General features: G+C 34.3%; 4 protein-coding genes and 1 long non-coding RNA gene across 9 annotated transcripts in view; 2 read left to right on the plus strand and 3 right to left on the minus strand.

The window, feature by feature from the left end:
• Positions 1-900: 900 nt before the first annotated feature.
• Positions 901-4,784, plus strand: LOC100183866 (cilia- and flagella-associated protein 97). The gene is made up of 7 exons (XM_002129585.5): positions 901-1,059; positions 1,329-2,116; positions 2,312-2,401; positions 2,726-2,862; positions 3,119-3,245; positions 3,701-3,839; positions 4,445-4,784. Exons 1-7 carry the CDS (start codon positions 1,008-1,010, stop codon positions 4,534-4,536), a joined length of 1,425 nt encoding a protein of 474 aa, XP_002129621.1. The 5' UTR covers positions 901-1,007; the 3' UTR covers positions 4,537-4,784.
• LOC100181499 lies at positions 4,756-6,574 on the minus strand. Its single transcript, XM_002129641.4, has 5 exons — positions 6,295-6,574; positions 5,983-6,149; positions 5,613-5,687; positions 5,349-5,469; positions 4,756-5,161 (listed from the first exon to the last, which is right to left on the minus strand). Exons 1-5 carry the CDS (start codon positions 6,337-6,339, stop codon positions 5,069-5,071), a joined length of 501 nt encoding a protein of 166 aa, XP_002129677.1. The 5' UTR covers positions 6,340-6,574; the 3' UTR covers positions 4,756-5,068.
• Positions 6,575-7,879: 1,305 nt separating this feature from the next.
• Positions 7,880-11,274, minus strand: LOC100179168. 2 transcript variants are annotated; one of them, XM_026840593.1, is made up of 6 exons: positions 10,737-11,274; positions 10,510-10,665; positions 10,367-10,437; positions 9,639-9,794; positions 9,160-9,304; positions 7,880-8,831 (listed from the first exon to the last, which is right to left on the minus strand). In XM_026840593.1, the coding sequence occupies exons 1-6, from the start codon at positions 10,753-10,755 to the stop codon at positions 8,680-8,682; spliced, it is 699 nt and encodes a 232-aa protein (XP_026696394.1). In that variant the 5' UTR covers positions 10,756-11,274; the 3' UTR covers positions 7,880-8,679. The 2 variants fall into 2 exon arrangements, with proteins under 2 accessions (XP_026696394.1, XP_002129841.3); XM_002129805.5 differs by having other exon boundaries at positions 10,367-10,440; positions 10,737-11,135.
• Positions 8,754-9,279, plus strand: LOC113475786. Its single transcript, XR_003397558.1, has 3 exons — positions 8,754-8,845; positions 8,995-9,090; positions 9,187-9,279. It is a non-coding gene; the product is annotated as an uncharacterized LOC113475786 (long non-coding RNA).
• Positions 11,275-11,401: 127 nt separating the features above from the next.
• Positions 11,402-24,276, minus strand: part of LOC100175990 — a 14,123-nt gene continuing 1,248 nt past the window's right edge. For 2 of the 4 annotated variants that reach the window (XM_026840587.1, XM_026840588.1), the window contains exons 3-32: positions 23,878-24,099; positions 22,584-22,638; positions 22,434-22,526; positions 22,145-22,227; positions 21,751-21,912; positions 21,436-21,583; positions 20,865-21,043; positions 20,469-20,624; positions 19,979-20,081; positions 19,700-19,821; positions 19,556-19,634; positions 19,065-19,262; positions 18,815-18,895; positions 18,340-18,497; positions 17,775-18,061; positions 17,382-17,508; positions 16,762-17,019; positions 16,172-16,248; positions 16,015-16,112; positions 15,806-15,953; positions 15,486-15,538; positions 15,275-15,404; positions 14,855-14,982; positions 14,496-14,602; positions 13,994-14,152; positions 13,602-13,655; positions 13,505-13,540; positions 12,974-13,006; positions 12,437-12,630; positions 11,402-12,370 (exon numbers count right to left, since the gene is read on the minus strand). In XM_026840587.1, coding sequence (XP_026696388.1) covers positions 12,112-12,370; positions 12,437-12,630; positions 12,974-13,006; positions 13,505-13,540; positions 13,602-13,655; positions 13,994-14,152; positions 14,496-14,602; positions 14,855-14,982; positions 15,275-15,404; positions 15,486-15,538; positions 15,806-15,953; positions 16,015-16,112; positions 16,172-16,248; positions 16,762-17,019; positions 17,382-17,508; positions 17,775-18,061; positions 18,340-18,497; positions 18,815-18,895; positions 19,065-19,262; positions 19,556-19,634; positions 19,700-19,821; positions 19,979-20,081; positions 20,469-20,624; positions 20,865-21,043; positions 21,436-21,583; positions 21,751-21,912; positions 22,145-22,227; positions 22,434-22,526; positions 22,584-22,638; positions 23,878-23,904 — 3,792 coding nt within the window. In that variant the 5' untranslated portion in view covers positions 23,905-24,099 and the 3' untranslated portion in view covers positions 11,402-12,111. Of the gene's footprint in view, positions 12,371-12,436; positions 12,631-12,973; positions 13,007-13,504; positions 13,541-13,601; positions 13,656-13,993; positions 14,153-14,495; positions 14,603-14,854; positions 14,983-15,274; positions 15,405-15,485; positions 15,539-15,805; positions 15,954-16,014; positions 16,113-16,171; positions 16,249-16,761; positions 17,020-17,381; positions 17,509-17,774; positions 18,062-18,339; positions 18,498-18,814; positions 18,896-19,064; positions 19,263-19,555; positions 19,635-19,699; positions 19,822-19,978; positions 20,082-20,468; positions 20,625-20,864; positions 21,044-21,435; positions 21,584-21,750; positions 21,913-22,144; positions 22,228-22,433; positions 22,527-22,583; positions 22,639-22,784; positions 23,363-23,877; positions 24,100-24,276 lie in introns of those variants that run through there. The other 2 variants (XM_026840586.1, XR_003397557.1) reach the window with 2 other exon arrangements.

The following is a 24,276-nucleotide window of genomic DNA, read 5'->3' on the forward strand; positions in this document are numbered from 1 at the left end:
CGCATTCATTGGTGTTTATACCAATCAATATGGCAAGAGTTAAAAGTATAAATAGGAATGTATACTATAAATTGTTAAAATTATCCGATTATTGTAATAATTTAATCGCAATTTATTTTGATTTGAACAACTGACTTAGTTTTAAATATAAACAGCTGAGGGCGCTACACACCACCAGTTGCTAACAAACAAACAACTTACATTTAATTGAATTTAACCACAAGTGCTCAATTAAGTATAATTGGCTGTGTCGGTTCAAAAACGCTCTTGCTAAAATGTAGTGCTTGTAGGAAGTAGCACGACGTTTGTTCTAACTGGGTTTAATCCAGCAGGTAATAGTGTAGTAGTGTATATTTGTCGCGACAAAGGACAGTAACGGTGCATGTCGAGTACGATGTGTTTCCGTAAATAAGGTATGCTTTGAGGAGAACTTATTTTCGTATGTGCTCTTTACAATGCTATATAATGCTTACAATTCTAGGCAAGCCATATAGGTAAAGCTTGAACTGATACGTTCATACGTATTATTGGTTTTTATTGTCTCTGTCATAAATTATTTACCTGGTCCGCAATCATCTATATATGCCATATGTGTTGTGATACACTAAGACTAAACTCCTTTTAAATGTTCAGAGGATTGTAGTTTTATATTAAGTGAGCATTAAAAAGAAATTGATTTTATAGATTAATTAGTAAGTAACAGTTCTCTGTTTCTTAATCTTAATCAATATACCTATGAAGCTTATTTATATTATTAAAACCAATTTCTTTTGCTCTGTAGCAAATATATTAGAGTAACAAAAAATAGTAGTTTTTGTAAAACTTTTATGTGGTTGATGACATGCATTACAATTAGTAGCACAAAAGTTATTGTGAAGTTATGCTAATAAATAATTTTCTTTAGATCATTGGTAGAAATGTATTAGCTTATCCTTGTAATTGTCTGCGCTGGTATAAGTGGTTGAAAGTACTCTGTTGTAGCTCATTTTTCGATTTTTACTAAAATCATGGATAATGTTGTAGACCATGACTTTTTTGATGACCCACCCACATTTGAAGGTATGAATACAATTTAAAACTTTGCAAGTATTTGTCAAATTTATTGCTTAACTAGATAGTAATATTATATGTATGGACTTCATGTCTCAAGAGAAATCATGTCTCAAAAAGAACCTATACTTTAGTATGAAGAGTGAAGACTGCGTTTTTTTAAAATGTAATGTAACCTATAACCTTTGAATGGATGTGCCAGCTGACAAGTTCTTTATATCGGAAATTGTTTAAAATTTTGCACACACAATTGAATTTTTTGTTATTTCGATTTACAGGCAAACGAAAAGTTGAAAACAACAGTAAAAGTTTTCTTTCCCAATTTCAATCAAGTTCTTCTGAAGATGAATTAACAAGTAGAAGTCATACTAACTTACACGGAACTAATGGAAGAGAGTCCGGCGACAACAAACAGTCCACACCAGTAAAGAATAAAACACCCCAAAACAGCTCCCCGTCTTATGAGAACGATTTTGAGTCATCTTCCGATGAAGAGGATGATTTATCTGATGAGGGAGCAGGTGAACACATGAACAAAATCCATGTTCAAGTGAATCGTAAGCAAAGAGATCAAGCTGATAAGCGAAACAATAAGCATGATGATGACTCATCAGATTCAGTAACTGATGTTTCCCCTTTGTCATCACCGGATATGTCACCAAACATGAACAGAAGAAAGATAAAAGCTGGAAAGCATCATAAAGGAGGACAAACCGCTTCCAAACACATTGACTATATAAATGTGCAACATGTACCAAAGCTTAATGTCTCATTTAAAACACCTGAAAGCAACCAAAGTTATCATGATCGTCATGTACCTATCATCAAAGAACGCAATAAATCTAACAATAAATATCATGAAAAGTTGAGCTCCTACGCAGACTATTTAAGCAGCAGCGATGAAGAAACTCATCACAGGTTTGATGGACGAAGGAAACCGGATGCGCGGCAGAATCGGGCGCTTGAAAATCACCGGCAACGTTTGTTGAGTTCCACTGCAATGGAGTCTAAAGACATTAGTCACCTGCTGGAAACTGTGTTAGGATTTGAACAGAAAGCTCAGGAGGTTTGAAAATACATTGGCCTGTAATATATTTACACAAATTTTTGTTAAAATTGTATCGAAAATTCTTTGTATACTTTGGCTGTTAATAGACTAAAGTGTCTAATTTTTTTGTGGCTTGTGATTTGTACTTTCTTTAGTTAGTGTTTATTTTTTAATTGCACCAACTGGGATTATGGCAGTTTTATTATTTTGCAGAATCGATACGCAGAAAGGCAACATGAGAGAATGAGGCCAAACAGTGAACAAGCATCTCGTCGAAAGAATATGTCTTTCTCAAACCAACAGGTAACTTGATATTGATAATTAAAAGCCCTTTATTAAGTTTCTAAGCTGAACTTTCTCACATTGTGGTAAAACTATTTAGTGTAATGTTTCACCATGTACAACAAAACAATTTCAGTAACGTGGTGTGCAATTGTGCATGTATTATTTATTGGGATGTCTATTATTCTTTAACAAATATTGGAATTAGTATAAACCTATTATGGGCCAACAGGCATGTAAATATAAAAAAAGTTGTTGAATTTGTGTAGATTCTATTGTAGAGAGGCAAAATTATGGAGACTTTTTGGATAAATAATTGATAACACAATTGTTCAATAATCCAAGGTGCGTGAAATTGATCGGGAAAACCGAAGGCTGCTGAATGAGATCACCAAGTCAACCAGGAAACAACAACGACCTTCTAGTGCTTCTAGTGTGCGTTCTGTATCATCAATAAAGTCAGACACTTCAAATAGAAGCAGGTGAGATCTACACAATGCCAGTTGGAGTTTTTTAATTAAAGTTATACAACGAAAAAGGAAAAAAGTCTTATTGTTTAAAATGAGTTTAAATAGAAAATGTCTGTTTAGAATTTATTTGTATACTTCAGCTACAAAACATTGTAGGTCGGCAATATTTATGTTGTGTCATAATGAATAATTTAAAGTAAACATAGTTCTGAATATGCCTGCTATACTCTGCCAACAAACAAATTTGCTAAACACAGCTGTATTGCAGGCAAAGCATGGTTTCGCATGCAAGTTCAACATCATCATATAGAAAGTCCAACAAATCGCCCACAAAACTTTATCATTCTGCAATCAACCGAATCAACTATCAACGACAGATTGAAAGAGAGAACTTGGTAATGTAAAATGAGTTATATTTTATATTGTAGAGGACCAACTTTATGACATGCCATAAAATTCTAACCATATATTCTATATGATTTGCCCATTACCCCAATACCCAATGCATGTAACTTACCAGATGTTAAAAGTTGAAACTTACCACTTGTCCGAAGTTAAGGAACGAAGGGCTTTAATTGTAATGAATGAGAAATCGGAAATGAAATGCTCGGAAAGTTAAAATGAAATTGTGCTTCCCAACTTTTTCAAGTTATGCAAACTTTTATAAAAAAATTTACAAAGCCTTGCTGTGAGAATTTGCAGTAAATTAGCAATGTATAATTGGTTAATTGACAACTCATTACAAATTTAATCTGCTCTTTTTGTATTTAAAAGAACATGAATTAACCAAATCTTTAAAAGATATATTTTTCTGGTCCTTATAAATTACCAAATACATAAATATTTTCAGAAAATGTTAAAAAGGCTGCGGTCGTGCAAATCAACACCTGGTCTCGGAAGAAAAACACAATTATCTGAGTACAAGAAACAAAAAGGGTTTATGGGAAGCTCTATTGATAGGAATGGAATGTCAATGCGAAAAGCACGAGGTAAGAATGTTTACGAAAGTTATCACTACTAACACCTACCAAGCTTCTGTTGCAGTTATTTCTTTACAGAATTGTTGCATTTAGTTAACGCACTTATAATTTGCCTTACTTATTAGCGCATGATTTTCTGTATAACAAAATAAGGATGATTAAATTAAACACAGCAAAATAGTTAAAAGGGATAACACAGTACTTACAAACTGTTTGCAACTATTAACATGATATCATCATTGGATTATATTACATAAAACAAATTATTCATTTGAAAGAGTGGTTAGAGTGACACTGTTTAAGCGTCTTAATTTTATTGAACTTAGCAAACAATTACCGGTCAAGCAAATGTGGGCGACATAAATTAAATAAACATATTTACATACATCTTACAACAAGCATTAACATTCCTATTATTGTTTAATTAGTAGTTTAATTGTATGAACAAAAATGTAATTAAAAACACTACTTCTTTATTGTTGTTATCAACTATATTTCTAATTTGTATATTAAAATTGTTTTCTACACATCACATTCAAGGACCTTAGGTCTCTAAACCTATAAGACACTAGCAGTATTATAGCTTGAACTAAGTTCCTGTTTTCCTTGTTCAGAACTGACACAAAATGCAGAAGTTGTGAAGGAAGTTTTAGGGAAATCAGAAGGTCGCTACTCAGCTAAACCAGCTTGGCAGGATAGCTGGTGACTCTGATAATGTTGTTCATCAACATAACCTTTGTTTTGAAATGCGTACTAACTTTAATCAGTTGATTGCAGAAGAGATATATAAGGTCCCACATACAGAAATGGTGATATCACTGTGACTAAAATCTGTATTTGCTGTGAAATTAATCGTTCCATGTAGAGAGCTAAAGTACTGTTGTGATGACCAAGATAAAATATTTTACAAATATCCCGTTGTAAATTATTCGTAATAAAAGTAAATGTATTTTGCATTCGAATATGTTTTTCACTGAATAATATTTGTAACATTTTTTATAAACAATGCAAAACCATCTTTGTTGAACTTAAATGCTTAACAAACAATGCAAAACCATCTTTGTTAAACTTAAATGCTTAACAAATGTTAATCATCATATTTAACCAATATGATGCTACACAATGTGCCCACAAAAGTTCGGCACGGTATCAATTTCTTCAGCAATAATATGGAATTGCACAACAAGGAAACACATCCACTCTGTGTTCCAACCAGAGACCACCAAGAAACTTTCTTGCTACCGACGTGCCAAACTTAACACTAGTTCTTGTTGCTTCTCAACTTTAAAATCGTTCATTGCTTTCCTGATCTCATCAGCCACTTCTGTTATCTGCTTTTGATATAAGTTTTATAGTGGCAGCTATTATGCACAACATTAATAACTAATATTTACTCTTTAAATTGCACGTCAAAGCTATTTTTTACATCACCTAACATAGCTTTTGTCACTAACAATAGATTAAAATATAATATATATATATATATATTAAAATTCACTAAGGTTGAAAAAAACAAACCAGTATCAAATCATCCACGGGAACTGATGGACATTTTAAAACATTCGTTGGATTATTTCCTGAAGAGTGAAGATGCTTTTGTTTGTATCGAGAACCACTTGTGAGTGAAGCAACTTTACGACTGCAATGATTAAATGAAGTGCTATTAGAAATATGAATGAATAACATTTTATTATAACATGAGTGCACTGTATTATTCACTGTAAGCATGCTGACCAGTTACCAGATCTAATGTGTTCCACATACATACAATTTAAAACTTACTTGTATAATTGAACTCTGTTCATGTACTCAACAGCATCAATCTTTGTATCCATTGATGTAATGTCAATGATTTCACTAAAACAATAGGATATCATTAACACACTGTTTTTACACTTATGTTATGTTAACATGGGTGGGGTATCATTTGGCAGGCTATTGTACTGCCAGTGTGCACTTTGTGTTATGGTAGTTGAACTTAATATGGTTAAAACATTATGAATTGTTAAACATCACTTGTAGGTTATTATAACATTAGTGCTTCATTATATAACCTTCCTGGCCAATTACGAACACACACCCGGATTTTTTGCAGCATTAGTACGATTTGTAATAGCGTTATGTTAAAGAAACCGATTTAAGTTTTTCCTACTTATTATATTGTGTGATGATTCCATTAAACATAGACTGCTCATCCAGTTTACTGTGGGCTATACTGCCAACCGGGGTGGGGTCGTAATCATAAGGTGTTGATATCGGATCGGCAGAGTTTACAGGAATGGCGTTTCCTGACGGCCCAAGCAATGATGTGCGTTCGTTCTAAAACAACAGAGAATATTTTTAATTACAGTTTTGTAAAGTAGTATGTTCTAATAAAAGCTTAATCCATAAAACATTAAAGTTTGCAGAATTTGTTTATGGCGATGGGTCTTATCATTAGTATGCATTAGATTTGACAACTCACTGGTTCGTCGTCATTTTTTCCCATGCAACTTTCGCAACAACCCATTTTTAGCAATGAATGCTAAATTCCTGATGTTCTTCTGAAGTGGAATTACTTTTGATTGCAATTAGCTAAATATTGTTACGGACGACGCTCCGCAGCCAAACAATATTATAGACAAAACAGCAAAATTAAAACACTTTCTATAACGTAGAGAAAACTACAAACGTTGAAATAAATCTTGCATGCAACAAAAATAGAGTCATGTGAGTATAATAAGGTAGTTTTTTTATCCTGGTGATTTTAGTACACAGTAAACAAAAGAAAATTTAAGCGGCCATTTTCGTTCCTTGTTGCTGCTCCCAGGATATTAAATACAAGCGAACGTAGCTCTAATGAATGAGCACGTTACTTACATGAATAATATATTGGTTCGTCTTAATATATTGGTTCCGATTCATAAATTTGTAACGGGCGCTGTCGCGCATGCGTCGCAACAAACACAATGTTCCAGATACCACTTTTACACGTTAAAACTAAATTTTTTTTATTTGAAGTCAACAAAACTGAGTTGATATGTTATTTGAGGCCTAGAAAAAGTAAGTACCACTAACAAACTTATTTTATGCTAGTTTAAAAAGAACATTTTACTTATAACTTACAGGTGCTGGTGGACGAAGGTGATCCTAAAATACAAAAAATTATAGCGGCCACTTTCGAAACTTTCTACTCGTGCCACTAACATAAATAATTTTGGCACTGTATTAACTAGACCCCAGTGGTACCGATTCTAAAATAAAATAAAAAATCGAAAAAGTATCAACTATAAATATTAACATTCGTCATTAAAAAAACATGTTTATAGGGGTTTTCTACCGATCCAGCTATAAAAGGGGGTTTGGGTTTTAAATGAAAATGTTATGGTCACTAATTAAATATTATTTTTTCAAATATGTTCTCGAAAATATTACCTACGCATACATCTATGTAGGGTACTCGCACGTTTTTTCTATCGAAAAATAAATCTTTAAATTTTTCCCCCCGTTACTTTTTTTCAATCGGTATTTATTAGAGCTCATATTGTATTTGTTCCGTCTAACTGCGCATGCGGCAAAAAAAAAAAAAAAAATGGGCGGGGCCCCCGGGTACAAATATATCCCAAAAAAAATTTTTCCCCCAGGGGGAACGAATAGTAGCAATGGGTAGAGTGAATTTATTTAGGTCTATTCCTTACTAATAAAAAAATGCTCTTTTGAGCGTAAATATGATTATTCAATTACGGATAAGTTAATAAAACAACAAACATACACCGGGACGGAAACTTAGTAGGTATGTAGCGGACCGTCGTATTACTACGTCGCACAAATTCTTATGTCCCAATATTGACCTATAAATCCTAAATTTTTGACGTCGCGCGCTAACTTTTTCATAACGCGGCGGATGAACTCCACCGTTAACCAAGTTAGCGTCGATGCTCCCAATTGTAAGCTCGTTCATTGTAACCTCGTTAACGCCACTTATCACGCCGTCCCGTCTGACACCCGAAGCGCCCTTTCCCACTCAAACTAATTCCCTGCTATGTACCTATATACTGTTGTGTAATCGCAATTTTACTAATAATGAAAACGATGTTATGGTGTAAACCAATAAGAACGACTATTAGAATACGAATGGAAGAGACAAATACAGTCGCTGTAACTGAGGGTACAGAACCGTGTGATTTCTTGCCAGTCAAAACCCTAGATAACCCAGAGCAAGAAACGGCAAACGAAAACTTCTAGATAACCTCGACTAGAACGTAGCTTTAGACACCCGTGAGCGCACGAAGTCAACTGCAGGTCACCTGCAATCAGCTCAATAAACCAACATCGGTTGTCTAAAGGTACATGGTAGTGTGATACAAATCAAATGTGTTTCTGACAGACATTCAAGCGTCTGTCACAAACACTGCAATAGCATTACCAAGTATGGTGTGTACTTTTATACAACATAGAATATTATCAGTTAGTGCACGGGTTATGTGTGACAGTGCATCACGGAATCGCATAGGCTACATAAAAACAAATTTCGCTTGCTTTCACCAATCATAACTTAGTTTGTGAGGGCAAGTTTCGGTTGCTGGTATATAACAACATATATGCGAGTCCGTGCATCCGTACATCAATACATCATCCATACCAAAATACAGAGGTCTAATTGGTGTTACTTGAAACTTGTAATTGTAACGTGACCATTTCCTTTCGTATTACTTTTTTAGAATGAAATTTTCTATGAGGTTAAAAAAATAAAATTAAACCACAGCTGTATCTGTTTAAATATGTTCTAATTCATTCGAGTTGAAAGACGGGCGTACGCTTTGTATCAATCAAACTTGTGGAAAGGATTGTGTTTCAGCATGCACTTCTTTTAATAGGCTGAAAGGAATGATGGAATTTCGCTCGCTTCAGACACTAGAGCTGTGTTCCAGATCTTCGTCGTGTCATGAAATTTCCCGCCACATTCTAACATGTCAATCCTGTACTCGGCATGACTGGCAAGTTTGTTGTACATCGCAGCAGCTGTACGAAACAAGGTATGTTTAGTTGCTTGCGCCTGCGCAGTAGGTCCGTAACAATTCTAAAACTGCGCAAATGATTTAAAACCTATCAGGTATATATTGCCTCAAAACACAGTGACTCGCATCGAAATGCAAATTTACCTCAGTTTACATTTTATATATAGTGGAGTGGGGAAAGACGGGACACTAAAGCACAAAATAAAACACGAGGAATTATTGAGCGATTCGTACAACAAATTAGGAAAAAAATTAATCAAAAGGTTTGGTAGACTTGGTTCTGTTGCGTGTTTTGATTAATAATTTAAATTACATTTCCTCAAAAAAGGTACCTCGTTTGCATTTAGTGCTCTTTTCAGACCAACCCAGTTTCAACTGAATAGCCAGCACTGCACTTGTTACAGATGGCAGAATTGTTGCTATAGCCGTTTTTTGAGCAGTTGGTAAGACATGTGTGGGAAGTTGAAATACTATCACCTAATAAACGACAAAACATTAGAGAAAAGCGGGTTGGTAACCATGAAAAATTACATATGAATAAATGGAACTTATTTATATCATCGGGTCATATTAATGCCTTCTGCTTAAGTTTTAGTATAGATGGCAATTCGGACAATCTGTGAGTGACCATTAGGTGAAATAGATTGCCGTAAATTGTCTCCCACAAAAACAAATACACTCTGGTGGCGACACCAAGCCACGAATCCCATATTCTATGATTTAACAGCGAGAGTTCTAACCGTTATTACGTGTTGATACAGTTTTTTTTATTCTTTATTTTAACTTTATTCAATTTATTTTTGACCTATACCTGTGCTACTTGTATGGAGATGATCAACAGGGTGACTATGAGGTTTGCGAGTTTAAAAACTCCAGTCCGCTTTTTCCATTTCAAGAATTTTTCCTGGAATCGCTTTCTTAATTCTAGTAGCAGTTTCATGTGGTCTATTTCATCGGGATTGGTGATCTGGTTTGCAACATTTATATGGTCATTGTTATTAAGAACACTGATATCGTTATACTACTATAGTACTGTGGTACAAGATGGGTTACCGTTATAAACACCAAAAACTGGCGCCGTAGCACAGTTGGTTTGCGTGCCTATATATCTAACCCAGAGGTAATGGTTTCAAGACTCTTCGCTGCTACGATTAAGGGCGTATGCGTTTGTTGTTTCCGGCCACGCGAGGATAAAGTAAGTTACATTCATTCACACATTCAAAACCCATTTCCTGACCGTGTATTTTTAAATTAACAAAAAAAATTAATAATAACTTTTTAAAGTCGCCGAGACAGTTATAATTTTCAGTTATAATTTACTACCATAAAGGAAAGTCGCCGAGACAGTTATAATTTACTACCATAAAGGATTAGAACAAACAAATAAAAACATGTCCCATCTTACCCCACCCTATTTATGACAAACGGATATCGCCTGTGCCTAATATAAACGCTACAGTTAATCAAAAAATAATATAAGTATAGCCTATTAAAAGTAAACTTTTACAAAAAAAACAATATTATAAATATTACTCTCACCTTAACTTCTCGGTGCAGTACAGGTGCTTGCTTCTTTTTTGGTTCGTCAGAACTTTTCTTTTCCGTGGAAGCTTCTGGTGAAAAACAAGAAAAATAACGATTTGCATCAGGGCCAAATATTACCAAAAGCAATTTGAAATTACGTTTATTGGGTGCGGCTGCAGAGATAAGAGTTGTTGTTTCAACTTGGCTTGTTCCGGCACTCGTAGTTGTTGTAGCTGACATGGTAGAACCCGCAGTGGCTGTTGTATGAGTGTCCTTGTGATCGGTAGATAAGCTTGTCGTTTGTAGCAGCGGTGCTTTATTAAAACATCACAATTAAGCAAGTCGTAATTGTTATTAGGCAATAGGTCTATTTGTCACCACTTACTTTTCTCACTCTTGCTCATTTTGTTAGAAAAATGCCGTGTCACTAATTAGCTAACTCTGAAAAATGCGAACTTTCGCCACACTTCTGAAAAAACTTTAAATTACAACTTATTATTAATATGTTCTACAACAACATTTGCGGCATTGTGTAAGTTTATATCGCTGTGGGAAATCTCTGTTCTGTTCGTTTCTATACGATAATGAAATAGGATGTGAGGCCTTTTGCTCAAAACAATTGCTCTTAGTTTTCCCAGGCTAACATTACACCACTGAAGCTTACTAATTTTTACACAAACGATTTGGGCGTAGTTTCACGCCTGTAATACGCTAGCATTTTGGCGGCGGGTACAAATTATAGCCTATACTGTCAAGTTCCAATATCCCAATTTAAAATTAAAACTAAATTTCCCACGTAAAGGTTAAGGCTTGGTTCATCTGTTCTGGTTGACTATTCAGTTATTTTATTTTCTCCAGCCCGATCAGGAAGTACCGGATATTTTGTGCCGATAGTATCCCATCTTATCACAGCGTGCTATATACTGTAAACACACTATTCCTTCATCTCTCATGACTAGCAATGTTTATACTGGAGTCTAAAGATTCATTGGGACACTGTTATATCTAGAATTCATAATTACGACCGGATAATGCATGCTCAACAAGTTCCTGGGCGCCGTATTAATCACTTTATTAAGTTAACCTATAAACTGACAGGGTGTGTTTATACAATATATGAAGTCTACATGTAGGCTAATCTTATACTCAAAAAATGATGGAGCGAATGGATCAAAATATGCTTGAAACAAAAAATAAAGAAAATGTTTAAACTTGGGCTGTAAGTTTATGTAACAAAGCAGGAAGTTAAACCAGCGACGGGTTGCATATAGGCTATACGTCACGTACAATCCATTAATCGCTTTAGCATCCTGTCTTTAAATAGAACGTGTTGTTGGAAACATTAAGGATGGCTAAGCAGTAAACAAAACTCAGTGGCGCGCTAAGCACTAATCACGACGACGTAAAATCTATTTGTTCAAAAAGTAGGGTGGGGGAACATGGGACATCGGTCTATGGGGTATAATTTTTTGAATGTTCCTTGTTTACTACCAAATGGGATGGAAAAATAGACTAAAAAGGTGTTCCATCTTCCCCCACCCTAATGTATTACCAATTAACCACATCTGAACAATTGAATTGAAATATTAGTCGCAATTTATATAATGTTAGCAATATAGCTTAGCGGTATGTTTATTACACGGCGATATATCCAACATGGCAATATTACAAATTTAAGCATATAATTCGGGAAAATAGTATATTACAGATATTTCACTAAACAGCAAGATTTTACATGCCATAAAAAATTGTTTAAACCTTCATCGAATCGAATGGCGTACGTGAGCAGGTGCAAACGGAGTTGCCCATTCAAACTTGGACGTCAACCCTTCAGCGCTGCGCCGTCTAGCGACAGCGAATGCGGGCGTTCGCATAGTACGACTTTCCTTTCGTAATCGATCCGAAACGCGACGCTGCAGTGAACGACCCGGAGACGTCACTTTCGGGCGGCAATTGGTCACAGTGAAGGAGTCGGACCAATTTTGAATAGTTGGAAGTGTAGGACGAGCAAGAGACGTCCTGATAAAAAAGCAAAATGAAATTAAACCATTCTTTGGAAAAGAATGCCAAAATAAGTATTCTCACAGATTAGTTTCGGTTAGAGCTGCTTTTCGTTTCTGACTTTTAGTGATGCGAGTTATCCGTAAGTTCCGCAGTATCACCCGCCATTGCGCAATTTCCACCCCGCTTGTGTCAGGAGAGGAAAGGGAAGTCGTGATTTTTGTCTCATCTCCACCAGATAATGAGTATACAGGGTAGATGGTGGAAGAATTGGACGACTAAAGATGTTTGGTGAGAAAGGAAATCAGAAAAATTAATTCTCATGAATAAGAACATTTTCGGATTAAAACTACTGGTAAAAATCTTTACCCAAATAAAAGGTTGGTAATTTAAAAACATAGGAAAATGGGTCAAATGTGGCCAGCATTCTTGAGGCATACGGGTTTATCCGCTCCCAATGATCACTGTTGAGCTTTAAGGATAGAATAAGTTTTCCTCCTAAGTCTGACTTAGCATTAATTAAGAATCGCATTCCACCCGAAGTAAGTTAGTAAGATAGTTAACAACCCACACACTGGATACCACAAATCCAGAAACTATTAACAATATAAAGCTACTCACTGCTTCAGAGATTTCTGGTAAAACAACTTCTGCCTGGAAAAGAAATCAAAATTAAAAATCACAAATACCAATTAATGAATATTTTTACCTTCGGCTGGCTGGAATTTTTTTACTCTCGCGTGGCGGTAAAAGGACAGTTGTTATAACCCCTATGTTCTGTTTCAAACACCTCGTGCCATGTTACAAGAAACCAGGTGCGTCACTTTTTAGGAAATTTGTTTTTACTATTTTTAACTTTTTTTTAAGTGTGACTGATAATTTGGACACCCCATTTGTGACTACTGAGTTGAAGCAATTGCTGTCGCTTGCCCGAGGACACATGCGCCCACAATGATAGCTTGATCTGTGATCCCATTACCTCTGGGTTGGAGGCCGGCTAACTAACTAACTGTGCCACAGCGCCACACTAATAGTGTTGAAATGAAAAATACAATAGCTAATTAGTACCAAAAACAAAACAAACAAACAAGTTTTAAAAAAGGAGAATGCTTCTTATGATAGAAGTTACAAAACATAAAAAGAATGTACAACCTCTTTTTTAATCCTGACAGCAGGTTTGACAGATATCTGTAAAAAAAATTTTTTTTAAAAATTTATTTTATTTTATAGACAACTTATAAAATCAAACCTTGGCATAGATGGGTGGAGGTTTGTATTTCTTTTCAGGTATCGGGGAATCAATCTAAAATAAAACAACAAAAAACGATAAATTAGCTAATAAACTGTGGACAAGAAATTAGGTCTAGACCATCAGTAATAAATCAATTAACACTACTAGAGTTCTAGAGCATTTGGTGTAGAATTGAAATTATAAATTTAGCCAAACCATAAGAAATTTATGCTTCATCACGTAGTTCAGTAATATCTTATATACCTTTGTCTGGTTTTTAACAAAAAATCCCATACATCTGTTTATTATTTTAACCACTATAATGCTGTAATATTTGTTTACTACCAAATAGTATGATAAAAAAAATTGAGAACATGAATCATTTTACTCCAAACCGTATATAAACATACCCTCTGCTCAAATGGTGGTGGAATTAACACTGTTGATTTTGAGGAATCACTGGAAGACAATTTATCGCGACCACGACTGACCACAAGCGATTCAGATGACTTGTCAGTTCCACCTGAACCATTGGTGACCGGAGATACCTTTGAACCTTCTTTTGTATCCTGAAAGAAAATTTATGGTAAATGGTCTTACATATGCTGCTACTAATATGTGTCAACACTACATACAATCTCAAACTCAATACTGATCTATATGTGTGAGTTCATATGTCAAAGCATGCTAGGGAGCTTAAGGTTCGAGCTTGATCGTTTGTGATTCACTAAACCTAACGATTTTCTACCATATACAACTTGCTGCTTTACTTTCTGTTTCTGTGTAAATTATAATTCTGTTTCTCTGTTTTACTGTAAACAAATACTGAATACAAATGTTCATTCCTAAAAATTTCACTGCCAACAATATTTTAACACTAAACTGCCCAATAAGTTTTATATAAGACGTTACATTGGTTGGCGCGGTTTCAATCGTCTCCTTCCATGACTGGACGGAAGCAACATCTGATAAACTCGGACTGATCATTGTTTTGCTTTCTTTCGTGATAACTCTGCTTGCTAATGTAAAATGAGACATATTTTTGTCAGTTTCCAATTTATACTAACACTTATTTAAAAAAAACCACCTGTACTCAAAAATTCATGCTTTGGTTATTTAGTGTTAAATTGTTGGATCGTAAACCCAAATGGTCTCTCGCATACCACTAGTAAGACCTTCATGTACCACGAATGTTTTGGGTAATTTAGATTAGGAACGGCAATTTTAATCAAAAACATATACTATAAATGATTTAAGAAGATTTGACTGACCTTTAACTGGGCCCACTTTATGAAGGTCGTGCATACTCTTCGATGTCGAAACACGTTTCATCACCTTCAGCAGTTGAACACTTTCTTTTCTTAAGTTTTTCTCTTTTGAGCGAGTTACGTCCAATAAACTGAAAACATTCCGGATAATTTTATTTTAAGATTACAACTCAGATTATGAAGCTCTAAATAAGCGGCACAAATTTTTGTATTGCAATTACTAAGATATAAAAAACAATAACATGAAATGGAAAGATAGACTTGTGGTTTTTTTTAAATGTTGGTAAGGAAAATACTGTTGCCACAATTCTATAAGGATTAGTTTTATGTCAGTTAAATGAAAAACTGCAGTGATACCCCTGACAACTTGTGGTAAATATGTATATACAATTTAAAATTGCATTTTAATTAGAAGCAATTTACCTGAACCTTGTAGAGGAATGTTTCTTGAGTGTGTTGGTGAGGCTTACGGGTCGAATGAGAGAAAACTCTTCTGTGTTCGACATGCGACGCAATTCATTCACCAACGCTAACTCTGATGGAAAGTTGGTTTCTGAAATCGTAAACTGATTTTTAACTTCGTGATGTAATAATAAATGAACAAGGAAATAAATATGAAAATAAGTGGGTTTACCTGGAATTTGGTTAGGTAGAGAAACATCTGACCGCTTTTCTTCAATCGATGGCCTGTAATACAAATCTGTATTCAAGTTTGTGTTACAAATGCGATGCAGTATGTCCTTGCACAGAAGATTGAAATTGTTCTAACTGCATATTCAATGACAGATTATGGAATTTTTTAGCAATATAGAAAAAAGAGGTCACCCATTAAATAGCATACATGGTAAATCCCAGACCTAAAATAGTACACATGTATTATAAATCAGAATTCCTCAGCCTTCTAAATTGCTCAAACAATTAAGTTGCTTTCATTTATTCAAATAAAAACACTACCTTGGTGGATTGTAATACAGAAAACTATCTCTGTCTGACCCACTGCTATCTGTAGATGTTGTGGAGGGCTGGAATACCAGAGTGTCGAATTCTTGCTGGGGCATTTTTATAACACTCAATTTCTGTGTCGAAATATCCCGAATCGAGTCTAGTAAATAGGCCTATTATATTACACAAAAAGGAAGTTGAATTATTTAGCAAAAACAAACCGGTTTGAACAGGTTCTGACGGGATAATAGGGGAAGGTGGAGCAATCACTTTCTCCACGTTTTTCTTGATGAATGAGTTTTGCTTTGCAAGTGTGGGCCTGCAAAATATAGTTAAAACAGAAAACATGCAGAATGTGTGTGGGACGTGTGTACTTACATGACAGATGGTTTCCTTTTAGGTTTGGGTGGAGGTGGCTTCTCAGGAAGCAAAGGCAAAATAAAACTTGCCCACACCTGGGGATTACATAACAAGCGTGAGTGGGAAACTGACACTTACATGCGTACTTTTAGTGGAATTTTGTATTTCATGTTACAAAAGGGAGTGAATGAATAAATGCAAAGCAAAATAAACCAGTGATAAGTAGAAAAAAATCACGTAAACAAACATAATGTCAATTTTTGACTTTATTAATAGTAAGCATTACAAGAGCTGCAATTGATTGTAGGCTCTTAAGCTATTGCTCTACTTTACTTTTGTTGTCTAAAAGAAATTGAAAATTGTTTATATGTTTAATATCGATGCACCAGTAAAGAAAAACAAGTGAAGTTTACTAACTTTAACAAATGATAAACTTTGCTTTATTAGCTTATTAAAATTCAACATATAAACAGTTTACACATTCTTTTAGACAGCACAAGTAAAGCAACCCATTTTTTTAGTTTTGTTGACATCAAGAAGTGGGGCGCTAGAAAAAATGTTACAAAACCATTGAAATAATGAAAAAAATAAAATCATGAAAATCTCACAGCAACATCAGTGAACTCCACTCCAGCTTGGAGCAAAGAAGAGCTGATGATGTTGGTGGTTTCTTCTTCGTTGATCCGTGTGTGGAGGAAATCACCAATACTCATCATCTTCGAGATGTGGATGAGATCTTCCACGGAGATGAGAGGAGACAATTTGGCAATGACGCTTGATGCAAATGAGATTACTTCCGGATCTTCTGAAATGCCAGACCCATCCGACTTCATGAACTGTGGCATCAGAACTGATAAGATCGCATCCTGAATGGAAGAATGAAAAAAATTAGAAAAAAAATAAGAAACTATTATTAGTGTTTAAAAAATTAGAGATAAAAATAAATATTATTATTTTATTTCACAACAGGTAGAAGCAAAGTTCTAATTAGTCACAATATGAGTGGAATGAAAATAGAAGTTAATTTTTTTTAAAAACAGCAGAGGAAACAAAATTAAATTTATGACGATATTTTTACTGAAAGATCAGTTGTTAGAAACTGTATTACACCTGATGACAATAGTAACAAAACAAAGTTTAAAAAATAAAACAGACATAATTTTTTTTAAATGTGCGGGTAAATATATATAGGGGTACAGGACATATTTTATTATTTTAGTGGACTCACTTTAATAAATTTAATGTTAAATTTAGTGATGACTTCTGCTGCTGCTATCTGACATGAGGCATATTGGCTCAACAACAGTTTAGAAAGATTTTCCGCAAACTCGGACTCTATTTCTTCAGGGAACAAACTGGGAAAATGACAATTTAAAATAATTGTAAAAATAAATGAAGCAGGACTGTGTTATTTTCGAGTTATGGAATATTACTGCAAGGGTTTTCTATTATTTACATAAATTAGGAAACATTTTTGAGTAACCAGTTAATTTTTAAGGCAATAAAACTAAACTGCTCACTTAAAATGTTTTCCGAAATTTTAGCTTAAGACAAAACTAATTTTAATAATATAACTAATTTTGTTAAAAAATCTAAAGTCAAATAATAAATAAATCCTTACTTTTCACCACTTTGTTCCATATATTCAGTACAAGCATCATGTATAAGCGAGAGGTAGTGGCAAACCGCTGAGGTTATTTTTCTTCCAGACTTCTCAAGCACAGAGGCCAACACAGGTAGCTCATACTCCAATAAATCCACAGTGATCTTACGTGGACACCACATTTGTCGACTTACTTCATTTAAAAGTAAACTCAGTTTATCAGGTTGAGGGGGTGGGGTTGGGGGCGTGTCATCAACTATAGATACAGGTTCAGGTTCAGGTTCTTCCACTACTTCGGGTTCGGGCTGGATTCAACAAAATAGAAACAATTAATAGATAAATCTGATAAATTCAGAATTTAACCTATTTATGTCCCAGTGGTCGGGCAATGACAGTTATTAAAACAAGGACATTATGTTTTTTTTTTGTGTGCATTAGAAAAACCATTGCCAACCACTGGATTAATACTATTGCCGTTTAGTGTCTTGTTACAGAACACATATGAATTCACAGTGGCAATTCTTGCACCCATATCCTCTAGTCCACAACCATTCTCATGCTTTCCAACAAGCAGTAAACATACCGAAGGTGTTTTTACAGGTAGTTTCTTTATTCTTGGTTTTCCTCTCTTAGGAGTTATAACGATCTTCATATTTCCTTCTTCCCTTCTTCCTTTTAAATATTTCTTTAGTTCAAAATGTCGAAGCTCTCTGATTGCTTCCCACTGACCACAGTTGCTCGCTGTTGAAAAATAAATTACCCCAAATCCTAGGACACATTATAGTATTATTGTGAAGATTGAAGAGAGCACACAATACTAACAAGTTCAATATACAATAAATGGTGGCACGATTTTTACCTTTAAAGAACTAACACAAATTTGCGTCACAAATTTTGAAGGAAAACAAAACGAACTTAACATAGGTATTTATTCAGAAAAAAATATTTAAAAGAGTCATTATATAACATTTATGAGGTCCTTATCATTTTCCATATGCAACATATAGTTTAAGAGAAACTTATGAATAGGCAATATTAAATAAAAGTTCAAAACTTACAGAAACCGTAATCCTCAATATCAGACCATCTTTCTTCACCACTGCTGCTATCATAATGCATGTACTTTGTCAAGTCCCAATCTGTGTAGACAACGGAATTTTATTGATATAGAAATATTTTTTAGTCAGAAATAATGAAAGATATTCGGGTATTCTGTTAACCCTAAAAGCAATTGAAAGTTTTAAGTTTTGAGAAGTTTTTTTTATTTAATCAGTAATAAAATCTAACACAAAGAAAAATGTCGCTTACCGGAAAACTCATCCAAAACATATTCCTGTGAGTATGCAAAGCCAATGGTGCTTGATGAAATGGAAGATGGTATTTTGAAGAAAGGTGGAGGAGGTAGGGGAGGTGGGGGGAAGACTTTCTGTCGGATGACTGAGTTTGGTATATATCCATCTGGAGCTATCGGATATTTTTCCATCTTTTCAAGATCCAACTTTGAAACTTTAGGAGTTTTGTGAAATTTTAGTCATACATAACTAATCAGAAATGTTAGTTTTATAGCGAGAGTTTTATACAAGCTTTTGCTTTCAATATAGTAGAAGGTTGGTTCAATATAGTAGAAGTAAGCAAGCACATTGGTTTGTTAGTCTCGCATGGGCAAGTATACTTATACAATCTAAAAATGCCACAAATTTTAAGAAACTGCTTATCCAAGAACAGAACCATAGTACTTAAGCAGTTTTGAATACTGATATATATATATTAGATAAAGGAACTAAATATTTGTATCATACTGAGTAATGCAGCTTTGTCTACATTGCGAGATACAGGGGCTTCACGTTTCTGCAAACTCGTTTCCATAAAAACTTCTTCCTAAAAATGTTTTTGTTTAGATAAATCCCACAATCAGTGAAATGTTACAACAGCAAGTTTTAAACCTGTTCCTCTTCTTGCTGAAGTTTAAGATACATTTCCAAAGTTTGTCTGTTTCGCCGAACTGTCTTCACTGGTGAGCTCACTTCTCTTTTCTTTGGAGTTGTAGACCACTTATCAAATGGTTCTGTTAAAAATAGTGAGCTGGATGATGCTGGTAAATGTAACAAATGTTTTGCAGAAACTAAAACAAGATTAAAGGGTTCCACCATTACAAAAATATGTGAAACAAAATAAAAAGGTATAAATAAACTGAAAGAAGATCTTCATCTTGAATATCTTACCACTTTCCTCTTCTTCCTCACCCCCTTGGATGACACAAACCATCTTATCCGTTGATCCTTCCATTGGTATCGGGACTTCAGGTTCCAACTCTGATATCCCAAACTAACAATCAAGCATGAAGAAAATCGATTCGTCATTGATATTAAGAAATGTCAAAGAATTAATTTGACTTTTATTAAACAATTAGGAACAGACGATGCTAGGAATTGGGTCAGTATTTCTTTCTTATGCTATTAGCTACACTTGATTTCTATGCGTATTTAATGGTATAGTGGTATCATACAAGTGAGAAATGAGAATTGTCAAATAATATAAGTGCTGGATCAGGGTTAGGTGAATATCACAACAACATTAATAAATGTTGCCAAAAGCACACACTATAACTAATGCAAGCCAGCAAAGTTCCCAGGTTTAAGCAATGTTTCATTTAAAAACATTGTCTGATTATACAGTACAAAACAAAACCATGCAATAACTTATATTCTATACCTCATCTGCAATTGAGAGAATCTTCTCCAAATATTCTGTTGGTAGATAAGCATGAGCTTCCATTCTAACAATGTGATTATGCAATGAAGCAAGAAGATCTCTTCCATTTGCAAAACACACAGATGTGACCACATCACCAAGTAAGACTTCTCTTATCTAACAATTAAGGAATATCAGCTGTATTTTTATCAGAAATTATATATGCAATTTTACAATAATCTTTTAAAATTAGAAATTAATTTATGTTTAAACAAATCTGGATTTTTATCATGTGAAATTAAACAAGCGACGATTATAAATTCACTTACAATTACTACATTGACTTACAATTACTACATCTGCAGATAATACACCTTAAATGTATTTTTATCAGCATAAATTTAACCTAAGACTCACTAGCTGTCCTTCTGTGTTCCATATTTTAATAAATTTATCTTTAGAGGTTGTAGCAAACAACTGAAGCAGATGAGACTCACTGACACTTGTCACAACATCTTTATGACAGAGTTCGGGATCAAGTGAGATTCTCTTCACATGACTGAGCAGTGTTTTGCTTCCAGCAAATGTTATTTCAGCTGAGTTTAATGATTGCAATTACCCATGATACAGTTAACAGCCTTCCTCATTTTAATTTAGTCTACTGTATGGCTTACTAAAGGTATGTGTTAAAAGCTACACTAAAATGCCTAATCAATGATTTAAATATATTCTGGCCACCTAACAAATTACTTGCATTGTAACTAAACTAAAGATTACCGTGCTCTATTCTGATACAGTTGTAGGAACCTTTGGTCCGATATTTAATAGTCATTAATTTAACCTAGTGGTCATAAAAAGGTCGGCCAAATTATCATTTACATTTTTGTGTGAATATTGCTAGTGTGTATTACCAATTCAGATTTAAAAATAAGAAAGACCCAGGACAGGTTAGGAACATGTCAACTTATGTATATAACATTTAACCAACCTCCTTTCATTGCTTCCATCTGTTTCCATTCCGCTTTATGCAATTCAATCACACCGTTTATGAATCCAAACAATATAACATTATCAGTCAACCCAATACAAGATGAGACTTCACAAAGTTTTATGATTTTCAACTTCTGCATCATGATCTGTCAGAAAATGGATAGTTAGAAAAATACATAGAAATAACATTTACTTATGTTGCCAATGTCAAATTAATATCTAAGACAATAGAAACCGAGGGCATTGATCTTAAAATCGATAGGCTTATTCAATATCTTGGTTTAGATTTAAAAAAATCAGTTTAAAACTTTACTTGTAAGTATATGGTATTGTTGGTATCCGCTGTTGATGCTCTCCATATGATAATCCTCTCATCAGAGCCACAGCTTATAAGCGTGTTGTGTACAGTTTCAGATTTGTAGCGAAAACTGCCTTCAAATGGAGAACAAAGCAAAACCACTTCACCAAAATGTGCCTGAATATCAAATGTTTTAGGCAGATACATAAATGAAAAAAGTGAAATCTAGAACAATGTTTATAGAACCAGTTTATAATTTGTTTACTACATTGCAAATTATGTGCATATATTAGAAATAAAGGCCTTGGCTTAGCATAAGACCTATTAAGCATGTTACTGAAATATATATAGTGTATAAAACTAACACACAGCCCACAGGGACATATTCACAACTTAAACCCGAAGTTACCTTTATATCGTCCATAACCAAGTACGGTCCAACATCATTGATATTGGTTTTGCAACGCACGCTTATTTTTCTTCCACCTTCACCTAATACAATTGTAATTATTAGTTAACATCACTTACATGCATATATTAACAACGATTGATGGCAAGCTGTAAAGTTTTTAAAAATAACAAAAAATCATGAGCAAAATTATGCTACAATTATAAATCACTTTAAAGTCACCAATGGTGATATATTTATAAATAAAAGGTCTCACAGTGTAAATCACCATACATCAAGTTAAAATCACCTTCAGTTCTTGGTTCATTTGACTTTTCACCCCCATCATAAAGTTTAATGTACCCGTTATCCAAACCAATTAACACTGCTTGTAATCGTTGTCCTTAATAGTTCAAAGTTTTATTAAAACATGTATATAACAACAAACACAAAAATATACCAGTAGTTTCGCTATCAACATCAAGATAGACTGGCATGACCACAACTGACATAATCTGTAAAAAAAACACAAATAGGTATTTATGTTAAGCAAATTTTTTCATTTGTAAACAAAGTTTCTATGAAAAAGTATATTAAAGGGCAAGTTTGCATAAACTGTTGAATATTCTTATAACAGGTTTGGTCTTCCTGCATAACTGACCTTTTGTTTTCTTTTTCCTGGCTTTACTATGTTGCCTATCTGTCCAGGATTAACTGAGCAATCATACTCCATGAGCTGACCATCTGACAACACTACATAACAATTGTTTCCATTTTCCTCTAAATCTACATGCACAGATGGCATGTCGAGGTCCGGCAAGGGGTATATAATGTTTAACACAATACCAGAAACTGGAGATACAGCCATTATACAGTGGTCATCCAACATACATACCAAACGAGTGTCTAGGACTTTATTACTAGCTAGGTGCTGCTTTTTATCAGTTTGTTTATCTTTCACTGCATCTTGCTTTTCACATGAATCAATATCTCCTAAATCTCCATCACCCACAAGTTGTTTCAATGAATTTTCGTTCATTTCATTTTTATCTTTTACTTCAGTCTTATCCTCAAACCGATCCAATTGTTTCTGCTTATTTTTATTATTTACAGACGGCAATTTCTGTGTACCTACAACTTGGTCCTGTCCATCCATTGATCGATACACACTACATAGTCGAAAATATTCTGCTGCAGAGCTGAGGGTTGCAAATATTGAGAACAAGACGTTAATATCAAATATACGAATATAACTATCAGTCCTGTAGAGAAGTCTGTCGTTTCTTACAACTTGCAAGTCTAATATACTTTCTGATAAAGTGGTTTCACTGGATAGCTCAAGTGTGTCAAGTCTCCACATTCTTAAACAGCCACTACTTTGAGACCACGATATTAGTATTGGTTGTTTGGATAAGCTTGCAACACCAGTTAAACCATCGCGGTGACCCGAGAATTTGTGGATCAGAGCTTTGGCAGCTGCAATGCCAATGTTTGTTATTTAACTGTTACTTTAAAGTGGGGCTGCAAAACTACTTTTATTTTTGGTATTTCTGATTCGGATATTTAAAAAAGTGAAACAATGTTTGGTTCAAATCAGTCTATTACGTAAAGAAAGAAAACATTATTTTTTATTTAAATTGAGTTTCTGGTTTTCTTATAAAAACAGTAAAAAATGAGCAACTGAGTAGAGTAATTGACCCAATTACAGCACACTTAATATTTCATAATATACTTTATAAGAAAACTACACGTACCAGTATGATAAACATGAATTGTCCCATTTCTTGCTGCAGTTATAAAGTATGAATAAGGTCGATAGAAGGTGCAGTAAGTTAGTGAAGCTTCATGGGTGTTGTGGATCACCTCTACCTGTGTTCGTGTCACCATGCTCACAATATACACGGCTTGATCAGTTAACACAAGCAACATCTTTGTTGATTTGTCGTATACCAATCGCCTCACCCATTCTCTGCTGACTGCAACACAAAAAAGGCATATATCACCAAAGGAGAAATTAACTTACAGGCAAATTTATGTGGGTCGCTCAATGTTTTATTCTGTATGGAAAGACACACCATAAAACCTGGGGGAATATAACAAAAAACAAATGGCTTTGGTTGGTAAAATAATCTCAACTGTTAAGAAATTGGAAA

Source organism: Ciona intestinalis, chromosome 2 (genome assembly GCF_000224145.3).
Source record: "Ciona intestinalis chromosome 2, KH, whole genome shotgun sequence".
NCBI lineage: Eukaryota > Metazoa > Chordata > Ascidiacea > Phlebobranchia > Cionidae > Ciona > Ciona intestinalis.

Coding starts and splice junctions, on each gene's coding strand:
- LOC100183866 (XM_002129585.5), top strand. CDS start 1,008: ATGGATAATGTTGTAGACCATGACTTTTTTGATGACCCACCCACATTT. Junction 1,060..1,328: donor TGACCCACCCACATTTGAAG/GTATGAATACAA, acceptor TTCGATTTACAG/GCAAACGAAAAGTTGAAAAC. Junction 3,840..4,444: donor GTCAATGCGAAAAGCACGAG/GTAAGAATGTTT, acceptor TTCCTTGTTCAG/AACTGACACAAAATGCAGAA.
- LOC100181499 (XM_002129641.4), bottom strand. CDS start 6,339: ATGGGTTGTTGCGAAAGTTGCATGGGAAAAAATGACGACGAACCA. Junction 6,150..6,294: donor GAAAAAATGACGACGAACCA/GTGAGTTGTCAA, acceptor CTGTTGTTTTAG/AACGAACGCACATCATTGCT. Junction 5,470..5,612: donor AACAGAGTTCAATTATACAA/GTAAGTTTTAAA, acceptor TAATCATTGCAG/TCGTAAAGTTGCTTCACTCA.
- LOC100179168 (XM_002129805.5), bottom strand. Junction 9,305..9,638: donor TCTCCATACAAGTAGCACAG/GTATAGGTCAAA, acceptor GTCGTTTATTAG/GTGATAGTATTTCAACTTCC. Junction 8,832..9,159: donor GAGCACTAAATGCAAACGAG/GTACCTTTTTTG, acceptor TGTTTCGTACAG/CTGCTGCGATGTACAACAAA.